The 16,190-nt window shown below is 43.1% G+C and overlaps 1 protein-coding gene across 1 annotated transcript in view; it reads right to left on the reverse strand.

Annotated features, from left to right (window-relative positions):
* Positions 1–202: 202 nt before the first annotated feature.
* The window catches only part of LOC147689494 (vomeronasal type-2 receptor 26-like), a 63,438-nt gene continuing 47,450 nt past the window's right edge, over positions 203–16,190 (reverse strand). The window contains exons 2-3 of the mRNA XM_086940118.1: positions 6,323–6,446; positions 203–1,110 (exon numbers count right to left, since the gene is read on the reverse strand). Coding sequence (XP_086796244.1) covers positions 203–1,110; positions 6,323–6,446 — 1,032 coding nt within the window. The remainder of the gene's footprint in view (positions 1,111–6,322; positions 6,447–16,190) is intronic.

Genomic DNA, 16,190 nt, shown 5'->3' on the forward strand with positions numbered 1-16,190 from the left:
CAGGGATGCGTTGCACATGAGTCTGTCCGCCATCAAAATTAGGCCCATAGATGTGAAGTTAAGAATAGTAAATCTAAATGCACACTTATATATGCCTAACGTGACGATATAGTGCTATCCAATGATCTGCACTTGATATTGTTGCGGAACGATGATTTGTCACTCAGTATTGTGAGATACAACTATCCCAGTCCTGTAAGTGTCAGAGGGTCCCTTGTCTCCCCATTAGATATTCTTTGGTGTTATGCTCAGGCCTAAGGAGGATGATGTAGACTTTGGGGATGAAGATACAGCCCAGCAGTCCAGCGCTAGAAGTCAGGATGGTGAAGATCTCCACGGCCACCATGTACCTGCCCTTGGTGCTCAGGTACGCTGGGATGAAGGAGACCCAGACGCTGCAGAACACCAGCATGCTGAAGGTGATAAACTGGGCCTCGTTGAAAGTAGCTGGCAACTTTCTTGCTATGGAGGCGACAACAAAACTCAGAAGAGCCAAGAATCCCATATAACCAACCGCAGCGTAGAAGGCAACAGCAGAGCCCTCGTTGCACTCTAAGATCATCTTCCCAGTTTCTGATCTGGTGTCAATGTCTGGGAATGGGGCCGAGCTGAGGAGCCACACAGTACAGATCACCACCTCCCCCAGTGAGCAGAAGAGCACCAAAAAGCTGGAAACGCGTGGGTCCACCCACTTCCTCAGCTTGCTGCCCGGCTTTGTGGCGTTGAAGGCGATGATCACTGTGATCGTTTTGGCTAAAACTGAAGAAACAGCTATAGTGAAAATTATCCCAAAGGCAGTTTGCCGGAGGAGACAGGAAGTCTTTGAAGGACGTCCAATAAACAGAAGACAGCAGAGGAAGGACAGCAGGAGGGAGACGAGGAGGATGTAGCTGAGATCCCTGTTATTGGCTTTAACCAGAGGTGTGTTCCGGTATTTAATAAAGATTCCCAGCACTCCAGCAGTGAAGATGGAGAAGAAACTTGTAATGGAGGTTAAGGCAGCTCCTAGCTGATCCTCATAGGCTAAGAACTCTATCACCCGTGGAATACAGGCATCTCTCTTCTGATTGGACCACTGATCTTCAGGGCATGCTAAGCAGTTTGCCATATCTGCAGGAAAAGAAAATTGTTCAGTATTACAGAAGATGCTTTCAAGTAGGGAGAGATGAGTGGAATGTGACACAGTATAGTTATTCAGACCTGTCCTATGGCTAGATGTGTACCTGTTTGCGGGTGTACTGTCTGAGGAACATGCACACTGGGCCTTGGAAAGCCATTATTAAAAACCGATATTGACCCGGCATCTCCATTGAGGTGTCCAGAAGGACAGACATGGGCACAACTGCCAGCTTGCAGGAGTCACCATACTGCGCTTGAGTGCCATCACAAACCTAGGAGTAGTACCAATATATTCTTGAAGTGATAGGCTGAAAGGGGGTGGATACACTCATCCTGTCTACATACATGTATGTATTAGTCTTCAATGAGTCATGCACATAGGCAACAGGAAGATGCTCCTTTTCTCAGAGACATGTCCTCAGCTAATCAAAAGAATATCCTTGGAGAAGGGATCATCTAGCAGCACCTGTAACGTAAGGGTCTGGCCCCTGCTTGGAAAAAGTCTCCTTATTGTATTTACCCTGGTGATGCTGGGTTGGAAATGCAGCCCCTTATGCTACATTATGTGAATCTCTCAATGTTGAAATCTAATCTCCTGATCTTACATACGCCGCATTGACATCATGACCCCTCCTCTGCAGTATAACCATAATACCTCCATGCACAGCTCTTTTGTTCTCTAATTAAGGTTTCCACTGTCAAATTCAAAACTATAAATAGATAAAAATAGATAAATATCATACTGTAAACAACAAAAAATTATTTAGACAGTGAGGAACTGTACACATGTGAGCATTGATTTTTTGCCAGAATGTTGTCTTCTCAAACACAAGTGGACTTTCTAAACCATATCAGCATTGTAATTTGACTGACTTGTGCTATTCTTATTGTTCTTCTGTTGCTGTCAGACCTCCTCAGGTCGGGGGACGCCTTCGGTGAGTGTTACAGAGAGGAAGGAATCTTGCTCTGCTGGGCTGCTTTGACCTCAGATTCGAGAGTCCACTACTCTCATTTAGACTCTGATCGCATGTGTAGGTCTAAATTACGATCCCTGTGCAAGCACATGTTTGGGATCAGAATGATGTGTTGTGGGATAATTATCACACCCTCAAAGTTTTCTTCTGATAATTTAAGATCTGACGTTTAAGTTTAGATCTAAAGTCTATCTTTAGACCTGACATCAACGTTTAGACCTCAATTCTACGCTTAGACCTGAAGTCTAACTCTACATCTGAATTCTAACATAAGACCTTAAGTCTGAGGCACATGTTTAATTTTTTTTTGCATAGGGCAGCGCCACAAGCCTTCTGGCTGCGCTGCTCTACAGCAAAAGATAAGGGGAGGAGTGCACCGTATCTACAAGATATAGCACATTCCTGTCCTTTCTGTCAGAGCTGGCACACAAGCTGCAGCCTCGCGCCAATGCATGCACCCGTTCACAATGGTGTAAGGGAGTCTGTGTTGTTGGCATGATTATTTTTGAGCCAGAAGGAACATCAAAGGGGACATTGTTCTCATTCTGTGTATGCTTCGGAATGCAGCACGCATGGAAAGAGGGAAAAAAGAGGAATGAACACATTTTTCCTTGTTACATCTGCTTTGGGAAGGCATCAGCTTTGACACTGACCCAGATTTACGCTATGTTGTAAATCTGAGGCAGTGTCAACACCCACAACAACACCCATGGAACGTCCCTTCCAGGCAGAGTAAGGCATTACCTTAATGCATATTTACAAGGCTATGAAAAGCCACACAGTGGCATTGTAAATATGTCCCTAAATTTAGATCTAAAGTCTATCTTTAGACTGGAAGTTTAATGCAGCCGGGCCACATATGCGAAGAGGTCTTGGATTGCTATTTAAGATGTTCCTTAAATGACTTTCCAGTTACATGTCTGCAACTTCGGAGCTCTCATCTTTGACCTGTAAACTGAATACCTGTGCTCTGAGTGTGCACGGTAATGCACTGTGCTGCAGAAAGTGAGATCTGTCCCTGAGTGTGCACAGTACCATACTGTGCTGCAGACACTAACATCTGTGCAATCAGTGTACAATGTACTGTACTGTTCTATGTTTGAGTGTCTACAGTAGTGTAGAGTACAGCAGAAACTGAGATCTGTGGCCTGAGTGAGTAAGATATTCTACTGTACAGAAGAAAAAGAGGTATGAGCCGTGAGTGTGTGTGGTAGAAAAGGGGAACCATCCTAAATATCCTGGGGACAAAGAATTTGTACAGGTCGTACTCGCCCTCCTTCTGTCTTCTTCAAGCATGATGCTCTCATTTACAATCAGAGAAGGGCACACAAGGGGTCTAATTCATAAACTGCACTTTGTAGCACATAAAGTAGTACTACTGTAGTATTCCTTCTTTCCTACATATTGCAGGTCAAAAACCTTCGGTTCAAAATCTCCACCACCAGCTGTTGTATATTTTACATGCATTTGTTTCCTACTAAGGGCCCGATTACGATGCAAGCAGAAACAGTTCCGACCATTAGTTGGAGTCCTTCAGACCACATCTTAATCGGCTGGTTGGATTCTTTTCCAACCGATCCATGCTGATAGGGTTGGTCTGAAGGGAATCTAAATAGAATTTCCGAATGGCCTCTGATGGACTCAGAGAGCTCGTTTGCCATTCGGAAGACTTCAGTAATCCCTCGGCCGGCTCTTTCCGGATGGCCAATTCCCAGCGCCTTTCTGTGATGGCCGTTTTGACACATAAAGGGTTTGGGAATCTGACTTTGGGGGGCCCCCAGCAGGGCTCCCATGGGTGCAAGGCCGCCAAATATGCAAGGCTCCCATATTTATCAAGTGTTCATGGGTGATAAGCATGAGGGATCTCCTGATCAATGAGGTGCAGGGTGCCACCCTCCTGCATGATCACTTCCTCCAATGTGTGGCATATTCTTGTCCCAGAAACACTATTTCTTAAAAATCCAAAATGGAGAATTGTCTCTGGAGGTTAAGATCTGGCTAGGCCAAACCACAGGCTTGGCTAAGTTTCATTAGCACTTCCCTTCCAGCCCCTCTGCTAATTCAATTATTTGGGGCTCCTGTCTGGCTTGGGGTGCAGGAAGTGAGTGTGAGCTTGTGCCCTGTCCTAACTATCATTCCCGTTTTAAAGACCAATTTAGCTACTCCACGCCCACCCTGCCTATTGCTCTGCAGCTTGCAGATCTCCTCCTACCGGATGCCCTTTGTCCCAGCTCAGGTTACTTCACACCTCATCAGAGCAATGTGGACCAGCCTGTCAAAGGCTGGCCAATCAGGAGAGACTGCTGGAAGGCTGACTTGGTATTATATCATAAAACATAGTTCTATAACTTAATGTTCTGTGATAGTTATAATAAATCTAACAATGGCAAGTTGGATTTATTCTAATAATCATTTTAATATTTTAAGTACATTTTTAGCTGGCTTCTAACAATAGTTATAATTTATTTGTAGCCCATGTGCTACGATGGGAAAATATGCAGTTTTTCTTACACCTGGGCATAGAAAACATCTCCCATATAATGTTCCTGTTTATAGTTGCAAGGCACCCTACCCCTGGGGCTCCTAGGGGTGACACAGACTACTGGCCCTGGATCTGGTTAGCATGGACCAAGGCACAAACAGAGTATTAATCAAACAATGGGGCTGATCGGGGCAAAAAGGATGACTTTCTCACAGGTAGGCATTACATTTTACAGTGCTGGCCATGGAGAAATGAAGGGGCACTAAGATATGATGCTGTTGCTCTCTCCTCCAGTGTTTGCATACTTTAGGCTGCCTTGCACCAATGCACACACACTTGCACCATGGTGCAAGGGAGTGCAGGTGATTTCAAACTTAGGTTTTATACTGGACGCATGATCTTCCAGCACAAATTTCTATATTTGACAAAGTGCAACCGTTTACCACTTTGTGTGTGAGTTGTACTGTGCAGTACATATGTAAAGTTTGAAAGGTTATTTAAACTTTATGTCTGTCTCATGGATGCGTAATTTGTTTATAATTTGTTTATGTCAATCCCTTTATACCAACGTTAGGAAAAGGAAACCAAAATCTATGGGTGAGTGCAGGGGAAGGTCAATGTGCCAACCATGGTAAGCCCCAAAACAATACTTTGCACCAGGTTTGCATCACTTGTCTGAAGCAAACCAGGCACAAAGTCATTTTAAATCTGCCCATAAATGTAACACATGATCGAGGATACAAGCTAATAAAATCGCATTGCACCCCAAAGGTGGCTTTTTCAGCAATCCTGGAATAACAAAAGATTGAGAAGAAAAACAATAATGATCTAAACCTCTGCCTTTCAATTTGCTTGCAAGATGTTGTGGCCAGTTCATAGCTCAATGCGTTATATCTGAAGGATTGTCACTTTCTGAACTCCAAGTACAGAAGGATCTATGTGATAAAAGCGATAACCCAGTAAGCTATCTACATAAAATACTAATCTGTGATCTGCATGTCACATGTTGTGCATTTTGAAGCAGGAACATTAACCCTCTATGCTACTATATCATGAGTCATAACTGTGATAGACAAATCTAAGATCACTCCCTCAAGTGCATGGACTACCACAGTTGTCATTCTGGTGTAAATACCCCCTGAAAATGCTGCCACACAAATTTCTCTGCAGGATCCTCTTATCTCAGTTCAGTCTGCCATGCAGAGGGCACTTCCTTGACATTGGCACCTAGTTCCACTGTACCAGTGGTTGCACCTCAAAGCCATCATTGAGAGAGGTTTGGCACTGCGGCCAGGGCGACTGATGGTGGAATCTGGGGATCAGGGTTCGATCCCCGGCGCCAGCGGCAGATTAGCCCAGCACCAGGTGACTACGGGCAATAGCTTGCTTAATCTTCCCGATGGTCCCCAGCGCCTAGAGACCCTTACAGGTGATTGTTTGCGCTTTACATATGTGGATTATTATTATTATTGGGTTGGGAGAATGGAGAGGGAGAGTGAATAAAAGAAAGAAAGGTGTGGTTTAATTGATGACCATGGACTCATTCTAGTTTTGGCAGATCCTAAAATTATATTATCATTCTGTTGTAATAATTTTATTTCCATGTGACTGACATATTGAACATATGTAAAGGTAATATTTAAAATGAAGAGGGTTATTTTCCAAGGTAACTCACACTTATGAACAAATTGAACATCTTCTCATTTGAAAAGGATCATTGGTTGTCACGCAAAGCTTTATCACCTACCGCTCTTGTTGGTAATCTCTCCTTCTGGGCAGAGAGCACAGTCATAGCAACAAACAGGTTTCCCTTCTAGAGGGACCTTCCTGTATCCAGGAGGACAACTCTCACTGCACACAGAGGTTGGGATCTGGAGAGGAAGAGATGGAGATGTGTGAGACATCAACAGGGGAAGAAACAAAGGGGACATGCGTCATTATCACACATCCTGTGGACTGAGAAATAATTTGTATAGTTTGACATGTGAGAGATCAGAGAAGAAAGAAATAAGGGGCTGATGTCATAGGTTCAGTGGGAGGGATTCAGGGAGTGAAAGATGCAAGAGTATGTAATTGCATCAGTGTGAGGGATCCAGGGATTAAGAGATGCAGAGCAGATATTATAGCATCAGTGTGAGGGATCCAGGTAGAGAGAGATGCAGGGCAGATGTGATACTATCAGTTTGAGTGTCCAGAGATAATGAGGTTTGACGAAGATGTGATAACTCAGTGTGAGGTATCCGATGGCCAGAGAGCCAGGGGAGATGTGATAATGTTAGTGTGAGAGATCCAGAAAGGAAGAGGTGTGGGGCAGATGAGATAACATCAGTGAAACAGAGAGGAAATAATAAAGGGCACTTGATGTACCAGAGTCAGAGTCTTCATAGTGAAGAAACACAGGGTACATGCCATATTAGCCAGGAGGTCAGAGGACAACAGGTTAAAAGACAATACTAAGATACCTAGCATCCAAAAGAGGAGGAACATTGCTGTCAATATACAGCCCTATTTGCATATGTAGGTGTAGTTTACATATAAAGACCCTTATGAAGTGTAAAAATAATTTAGAAATTAGAATTTCTTCAGAGTAAACATTCTTGTTTGAAGGGGTTGACAAGATTTTGCTGATCCATAACCACCTGGTAAATGGTGGAGATACACATCTGTCAAGGGCAGGTGGAAATCCATTTGCAAAGTGTGAATCTGCACGCAACAACCCCAAAATTGAGAAAGTGTTTTTGCCCTAGGAAAAATATTTTTTTGCATAGAGTAAATGAAAAAATTAGAAAGTACGCTTTCCCTTCCTCAGGATTTTTCTGATGAATGTATATGCACAATTTCTCTTTCAAAGATGGGATTTCTACATTGATATTAGCAATAGTGTGACAATCACTTTCTGGATTACTCTGAAAGTATTTGTGAATGCCAAAAATAAATAAATTCTTAATCAAATGAAGGTGGAACCTCTTGAAGTAGTTTTACAATTTAATTTGTGTATGTAACAGTCAGCTAACAAGTTCTTGGAGGGAGAAGAGATGAAGGGGATCTGACAAAGGCCTGGAGCCATCCTCAGCCACAGTGCTTGTGTGCTGAGGAGAAATCCAGGCTCTCCTGGTACCCACCCATATGGAGAACACTGGGGGTACCCCAACGCCACCCCATGACATGCCAACATTGGGGGTATCAGCAGCACTCACATCGCCCTTCAGCATTCTGATGATGTCAGTGCGTGCATGGAGCACCAGCATCATAAGATGGTGTCGGGGACAGGCTGGAATTGAAGTTCTTTCGGCACATTTTTGAAGAGAAGACTACTTTTAGGTAAGTCCTTCTCGGGAGAGAGGAGTTTACTAGGCAGACCTACATAGGGGGAAAGGAGCGAGTGTTTCATTTCCTGCTGTGTCTGTCTGTAGAGGATTTCTGCTCTATGGTTGCGGGTGGGGCTGCGATTGTGGAGCAAGAAATTGAATCTGCCAGACCAATGGGGGTTTATTTTTAGTTGGGGGTAGTGGTCCCTTGGGCAAGAGTCACTCTCCTTATGGGCAAATATTATGTCTATGTTACATCTCCCCCACGGGCTAGTTAGGCCTTTCTTTTTCAGCTGATTTGCCCCCCCAGGGAGAATCAAAATTGACTAGACCCCAGAAATTTCATTTTTGCAATTATTGTGGGGAGCGACCCTGTGGGCAAGGGTTGCTTTCCTTTGGGGCTTTTTGTTTGTATTCTATCCCTCCCCCTGTAAAGGCAAATCAATCATGTTTAGGCCGTTCTTCCATCATGGTTGGCGGAAGCCCACCATACATTATGAAATTTTGTTTAAAATGCGAATAACCCTTTTGGTAAGAAGCCCACTGGACACCAGGTATATTGTGTAGAAGGGTCACCCCACATGCAGGCCTTTGTTTCTTTTTATATTCTGCCACCCTTGCAGTATATAAGTCATGTCTGGCTTATATTTCCTTTGTGGGGGTACAGAATCATATTAGAAACAAGCCTTTATAGAATGATCTGTCCTCTGGGGGTGATGGAATCCCATTATACAACAGGGATTTCATAGTGGAATGTCCCCATATGTTGGTATTGTGTTGTCCCCTTTGAGGGCATATTTTTTAGTTTTTTGATCTTTTTTAAGTGCTTGTGGCTCAGGGTGGGTAGTACTACTTGAGTCAACTTGGAAAACGTTATGTATGGGATTGGGGATTGTTTTCTGGGGTACATTTTGCTTCCATCTATTGGTTTATTTTTTTGCCTTTGTCGTGTGTCCTTTGAAGAAAATACTAGCAGCACCTTTGATTGATAGTTTATAACCTTTTTTGTGTTTAATTTTTCTTTTTTTTATTGTAGAGCCAATCATTTAATTTGTCTTGGTTGTGAAGCCTGTTCGTGGTGCAGCTTTTTCAGATCTCTAGTTTGTGGATTTGTGGTTGGTAAGTGACACATTTTGCAATTTTTTCATCTAATATGCACCCTTGGCCTGTTTGTATAATTTGTTTTACTGCTGTTTTAATGTTTGAATCTTTTGCTTTGTATATGATTCTCTTTCAAAACTGCATTGATTTGTCCATGTTCTATACTATCTTGTGTTATGTGTAATGTGTTTTGTATGTTTTTTCCATTTTATTGGGAGTTCAAATCAAATCAAAATATCTTTATTCAAGTCTTTTTAATCAATGCATAAAAGTACATAGAAGAAAAAAACATGCATTAGAATTTTTTTTCTTTTTTACATAACACCGTACATTACAGCTTTAAAGTTCATTCCATTAAATGTTAAAACTCCAGCAATATAAATCATCTTATTTTCTCATAATTAAAAATAATATCAACCTAAGATCATCATTCAGACATTAGGACTTCTTTGGGGCTTGTTGTTTCTGGGCAGAGTAGGTGCATTCAATCCTCATTCTTGGGTCTCTGGTAACCCTGGGCAAAGCACTACGCTACGCTCGCGTAGTTTGCGAAGTTTGCGCAACTTCGCACTACGCGAGCTGCACGTAGCACAGTGCGAACACGCGTAGTGCAGCGGTAATTTTTTGCTTGTTTGCGGTCCTCTACGTCATGTTCACGACCGCGAGCAAGCAAAATGACATCCCGGCGAGATTCTCAACGCGGGGAGGTCAGGTTTCTCATAGCGATTGGTTGCGCATGCTCGCGACCGCTCACGATGAGAAACTATCAGTTTGCGTTGAGAAAGCTGCCGCTCGAGTAAAAATCTACTTGAGCAGCAGAAAACTACAGCTCGCACTGTGCAAGATGCCGTTTTCAATGATGGCACAGTGCCGGATGCTTGTCCGCACTGTGCAATCATTGAAAACTCATCTTGCACAGTGCAAACATGCTACTAGCAGCTCGCGTAGTGCTACGTGAAGTTCGCGTACTGCGAAGTGCACTTCGCGTAGCTTCGCGTAGCGCTACTTCGCGAACTACTCCCAACCTTAGTCTCTGGCAAGTGAGTGGCATCATTTTTGAGAACACAGGTATTTGAGTGCTTTCAACTGATTGACTTTCCCTTCCAGAATACTATATGGCGGTAGTTTTATTTTCTGTTTGATAAAGCCACACCTGGTTTATTTATTATTTTACACAGTGGTGTTTATTGTTGACTTATTTGTTTGTGTTACTTTTTTTAGTAAGGATAATGGCTAACCAGAGTTTGACCGCTCCGCAGGTTGCTGGTTTGCTTTTTTAATCTTCCTTTGACTATGGTTCTGAGACTTGCTCTGCATCTGATGCAGAGAAGTAGTCCAAAATTCTGGCAGTGAATTTTTTGTGAGAGAGGACTCATCTGATAATGACGTCACTATCAGTGTGAAGGAAGTGCTGCATTTAGAGGAGAACACCAATTTTTTTATTGAGGGTTAAGATGCAATACAAGGATTAAGCAGTTAAATAGACACAGAAAGAACATTAAAATTTGATACAAAAATACAATAGCAAAGACATGATTATCAAGATATATATAAACAGATGTACAATTCATGATGTGGGAATAAAATTCATTTATATTCAAATTAATAAACCGATAAAATACTGACTCCAGATCAAATTCTAGCCTCTCTCCATTTCAAAACGGGATCCCAAAGGCGCTATCGCTTCTCCCGCTTTTTAACTCCTTTGAGTTCATATAGGCATGACTCAATATTATGAATGCCCAGGAGTCTCGAGAGCCACATCTGAAAGGAGGGTGCAATTACATCTTTCCAACCAGCTGAAATCAGTATTCGAAGCACAGCTACTGACATAAAAACCAGGGCTTCCTCATCCTCTTCCAAAGCCAATTTTGAGTCTTTACCCATTAATACCAGCGTGGGGGATAGATCGATCTTGTGACCTAGCAGCCCCTCCCAGAATTTCATGATCTCATCCTTAAGTGGGTCCAGCCTATCACAGGTGACAAACATATGTACTAGGTCTGCTTGACGTAAGTTACATCTAGGGCAGCAATCATCGGACCTGATACCCCATGCAAATAATTTAGCTGGAGTATGGTACAAATTAAAAACTGTTTTATATTGCTGGGCATGTAGGTTAGAAGCCCGAAAAAGCTTTTTATTTAAATCAAGAGCAAAATCCAAATCAACATCGGGGTTTCCCAGTTTAGTAGCCCAAGCACTTTCCATTTTCCCCGATATCATCCTGAATCCTCACTACCAGAAGGTCATAAATCACTTTAATCTTTCAGCACCCTCTAACAAGGGGGCCTCAACAACAGGAAGATCTGCCTTGGGCTTCAGTTTAGGTCTTAGGGCCCTTAGAGTGTGGGCAATTTGTCCATAAAGAAACCACTGGTGAGCAGGAATGCCAAACCGCTTTTGCAGGTCCTCGAACCCTATAATCTTATCCCCCTCCATGACATCTCCAATAGTCTTAACCCCCATTCGGTTCCAAGCCTGGAGATTCCTATCTGCCCTTAATTGCTGAAGCAGACATGAGTTTTCCAAATGTAAATAAGAGTTTACTTTCGGGGCGTTAAAGTATTTCAGGATAGTTTTTTAGACGGACCAGGCCCCATATAAAGTCTTAAAGCGTGCATTCTTATAAAACCTACGTTTGACTTCACGCAGCAATAGGCCGGTGGCTTTCCCCCCCAACAACATCTCATAAATTGGGGATGGTCCCTGGATCCCTGAGTTTGAATTTTCCCCAGCGGCTCTGACATCAAATTGAAACAAAAAAGACATTTGGATCAGGAGGCAAGACCAATGATACAATCTATGATTTGGAAGTGCCATACCACCCCTTTCCCTCGGCAGTGACATAAAGCTGGTAGAGCGTCTAATCTTGCCCTACTGTCATATAAACCTTATAAAAACGGACTCCATCTGATTCATTATTTTATCGTCGATAAGAAGGGGTATAGCTCTAAAGAGATACAACACTCTAGGGAACATTAACATTTTTAGAGCATTGACCCTGCCTACCAAAGAAAGATGCAGTACATCTATTCTTCTCAATTCGGTCTCTATAGATTTGATTAAAGAGAGGTAGTTCTCTTCTACTATTCTACCAACTGATGCATTCATTTTTACCGTTAAATAAACAGCTGAGTCCACAAATCTAGAATTGGATTTCACAATATTTTTTGAACAGATTATCTGTGTTTTGGATTCATTTAGGAGGTACCCAGAGCCCTCACCAAAAGCCTTCGCCATCTGTACCAGAGCCGGAAGTGCCGGCTGGGGGTTCGTTGTGAGTACAACCAGATCATCAGCATACGATAGTAACTTATTAACATGGCCGGTAAAAATCACAGGAGGGATACTTGGGCTCTCTAATATTCTCTGGATAAGGGGATCAATAAACAAAGAGAAGAGAACAGGGGAACAGGGGCAACCCTGGCGCGTGGTGTATATTTGAATGAGACTGTTGGCCAGACTAATTTGAATGCTGAACAGTGTTTGAGGGATGACAGGGCCAGACTTAAATCCCACTCTAGAGCTAACTGGTGACTTCCACAAATCTGAATGTGTCGAAGAAGTTATGGGGTTTACATTTTTTGATGAGATTCATAAGTAAACTGTCTTCATATAGGTCTACTAGTCCCTTGATGGCAACTGCTACACTTCCTGCACCCATGAATCATGATAGGTGTTTGCTTCAGCTTTGGATGCTGCATTTTGTTGATAAGGTTCAGCATTGCCACAAGATCACCCTGATTGTGAGCAGCTCTTCAGGATTCAGCCTGTCCTTGATCACTTTGTAGATCATTTTTCATAGATCTATGTTCCGTGGCAAGAAATAGCTGTGGATGAGTCTTCGGTCCTGTTCAATGACAGTTTGGTTTTTAGCCAGTACATTCCTATCAAGAGCGAATGTTATGGAATTAAGATGTATATGTTTTCTGAGAGTAGGACAGCATTTGTCTACAATTTCAGGGTGTACACTAGTAGCGATTCTCCCATTGACCACCCTATTTGTCCCTCCACTTTTGGAGCTAGTCAGAAAATTGTATGGGGGCTTGGCAATGATCTTCCTTTATAGGTGGATAACTTTTACACTAGTGTGCAATTCCTGGAAGCATTGTTCAGAGTAGACACTGTTGCATGTGTCACAATCCGCTGTAACTGTAAAGATTAGCCTAAAGAACTTCTATGTAAAACAAAACTTTCGAGGGGACAGTGAGGTGCTTTGGTAGTGAAGAACTACTACCTGTGATGCTTTCAGAAAGGAGAGATGCCCACATGCTGATAATTAAGTATGGGCGAAATTTGCGAATTTGCGTTCTACGAATTCTCGCGAAAGCGAATTCGCGGTCCGCGAAATCTGCGAATTTGTGAGAACTTGCACATTTTTTTATTTTGGCAAGTTCGCTGGGTTTTTTTTCTGCGCGGCTACCGTGAACTTACCCATGCGGTCGTTTGTGGGCACGACCATCTTGTTTGCGGGAGGAAAACAACTCGCCAAACTTGTGTTGTGTTTTTGAAGTGTGAACAAGCAAAAAAAATTGATTGGCAATTTTGCACGATTCGCGGAACGCGAAATGGCCAAAAATCCGCAAATTTTGCGAGCGGAACAGATTTTCAGCCCATGCTACTGACAATCATTCATCATCTTCATCATCATCATCATCATCAGCCAGAATACTTTATGTGGTTGAATAAACCATAAAAGTACAAAGCTAACAACACTTTAAAAGTTAAAAATGTATCTAAAAGATCCAGTCCATAAGATTCTGATGTGCAACATCTGAAATACATGAACAGAATAGACAAAACATTAAAATCATTTTGGAAATAATTAGGATGGTCAAGGGGCTGTCGGGAAGGAGTCACAATTATACAGAGTTTAGAAGGACCTTATAAAAATTAATATACAATCCTTGAATGATCATAAATATACTACTAACCCAGTGCTCTGACTCTAATACGCCAGCTCCAGTGCAGGTATGTGTCGACAACACACACAACAGATTCCTTGGTGTCAATGCACAGCACCCTAAGTGAAGTTGAGCACTGCCTAACCCTTAGTAATCTGCAGATTGGAATGAGCCAGACCTTTCTCGGTCTAATATATCTGGGCAGAAGAAAAATAAGTGAGATAGAGTCTCCTCTGCATACCAGTACACTGGGCTGAGGGTGCTTTCAGCAACTGTTGGTTTCCATCTTGAGCAAAAAGTTTAGAGCGGTAAAGTGCCATGACAGAAAATAATGCATATGAGTCAAGCAGCATGAACTGCAATAGAATATAGGAAGCATTTGAACTGACAATATGGTTTGAAATCTAGAAACGCAGTAGTGAGTGACCCATGAGACCTATTGCTGAATTTGAGATCTCACATATGAGCCCAACAGGTGGGCCTCTAAGAAAAAGAGACGTTCAGCCCTCACAACCTAATCAATAGGCTTCTAAGCCAAATTGGGTCAACATAACACAAGCACAAAAACTTTTTTCTATGCTTATATCTGCTTCAGCATATATTCCTAAATGCATCAGGGTATGTAGTGAGAGATAGAGTGTACTTGAGCCTATGCCAAAAGAAAAGTAGCTGTCCCCTAGAAGAAATGAAGCGCATACCCTTTTCCCATATTACAGGGAGCAGGGGTGTGCTTTTTGGGAGGGACAACAGGGATCTTAAGAAGACTTTTATGCTCATGACGAGCTGAGCTCGCCATGGCATACAGTGCTCGAGTGCTCATGATGAGCTCAGCTCGTCATGAGACCCACCCAGGGGGGGGATCGCTGGTGCTCCCACTGTGGGTGCCCGATCCTAACACTTTTTATGGGGAAGGCAGGGGAAGACATTCCCCTGCCTCCCCCCACCCCCCGCACGCGTCATCGATGACGTCAGCGCGCCAGGCACGCCGACGTGATTGGAGGTTCCCTTTCTCCTCTGACGCTCAGGGAAGCCATTTGCTTCCTGCGTGTCATAGGAGAAACAGGTACGTTTGGGGGCTGGGGCAGGGGGGATTTAAACTAAAGAGGCAATGGAGGAAAGGAAAGGGTTTTCCTTTCCCTCAATGCCTCTTTAGAGCATTCCTGCTGCACGATCGTGCGATCGTTCAACAGGAATGGCCACTAGACACCAGGGATTATTTTTTTTTAATTGGCAGTGTTTGTGCGTTCGGGGAGCGGCCCCTTGGGCAAGGGTTGCTCCCCCTTTTGGGGGCAATTTCTTTCACTTTGTCTGCCCTCCGGGGGGGGGGGGCAGAATTTCATTATTTTTTAAATTGTCATACTGGGGCAATAAACAGGGGAGTGGCCCCTTAAGGCAAGGGTCACTCTCTTTTTGGGAGCCATTTTGTGAAGCCCTATTGTTTTTTTGGGAAGTGACCCCTTGGACACTAATAATGGGACCGGTTACTGGCTAATCAGCTGTTATCAGCCAGGTTAGCTTGAGTCCAGTGGCAAAGTGAGCAAGGGACCCACGTCTGCCAACTTAGGGCAATGAAAGCGCACAGGGTCAGTTTGATTTGAATATGGCCATGTCTGAACTGGGTTGGTGAAGTGAGCTAAACAATGATGATGGATTAAACGAAGATCAGTTGACTGGGGGCGAGTGTTAGATTTGTTCATGTGTTCCGTCCATCATCCCCTTTGGTATCACCTTGAAGGGCAGTTCTGCTGGTTTTTATTTGAAGGGCCACTAGGGCACCAGGGTTTATTTTTATGTTGGGGATCCGCCCCTTGGACATGGGTCGTTCCCCTTTATGGGAGGATGATTGTGGCCTTTTCTGCCCTCTGAGTGGCAGAGTGGCAGTATGTGTTTAGTCCTATCAGACCCCAAGGGGGGCAGAAGCCACTAGACACCAGAATTTCTTTTAATTTTTGTCTTGGTGGGGGTGGCCTCAAGGGCAAGGGTTGCTCCCCTATTGATGTTATACTGTTAGGCCCACCTACCCCTTAGCTTGGCAGGTTGGACTGGTGCATTTTTTGTATCTGTGATTCTAATGTTTTTTTCTTCTTTTTAAATCTAGTCTAAAGCTTTTGATTCCTGTTTGTGGTTTCAACAGTGGTTGTTCTGCAGTTTTGTGCAGTTGCATTTTTTAGGTTACAAAAACATTTTTGTTGTATGTATTCCAAATGAGTATTATTGCAATGTATGAATTATTTTTTTTGTAAGAGGTGTCATAGTGGCATTTAGTTAGTGTTTTGTGCATGAAAATCTTTGTGATGTG

Source organism: Lissotriton vulgaris, chromosome 10 (assembly GCF_964263255.1).
Source record: "Lissotriton vulgaris chromosome 10, aLisVul1.2, whole genome shotgun sequence".
In the NCBI taxonomy this organism is placed as follows: domain Eukaryota; kingdom Metazoa; phylum Chordata; class Amphibia; order Caudata; family Salamandridae; genus Lissotriton; species Lissotriton vulgaris.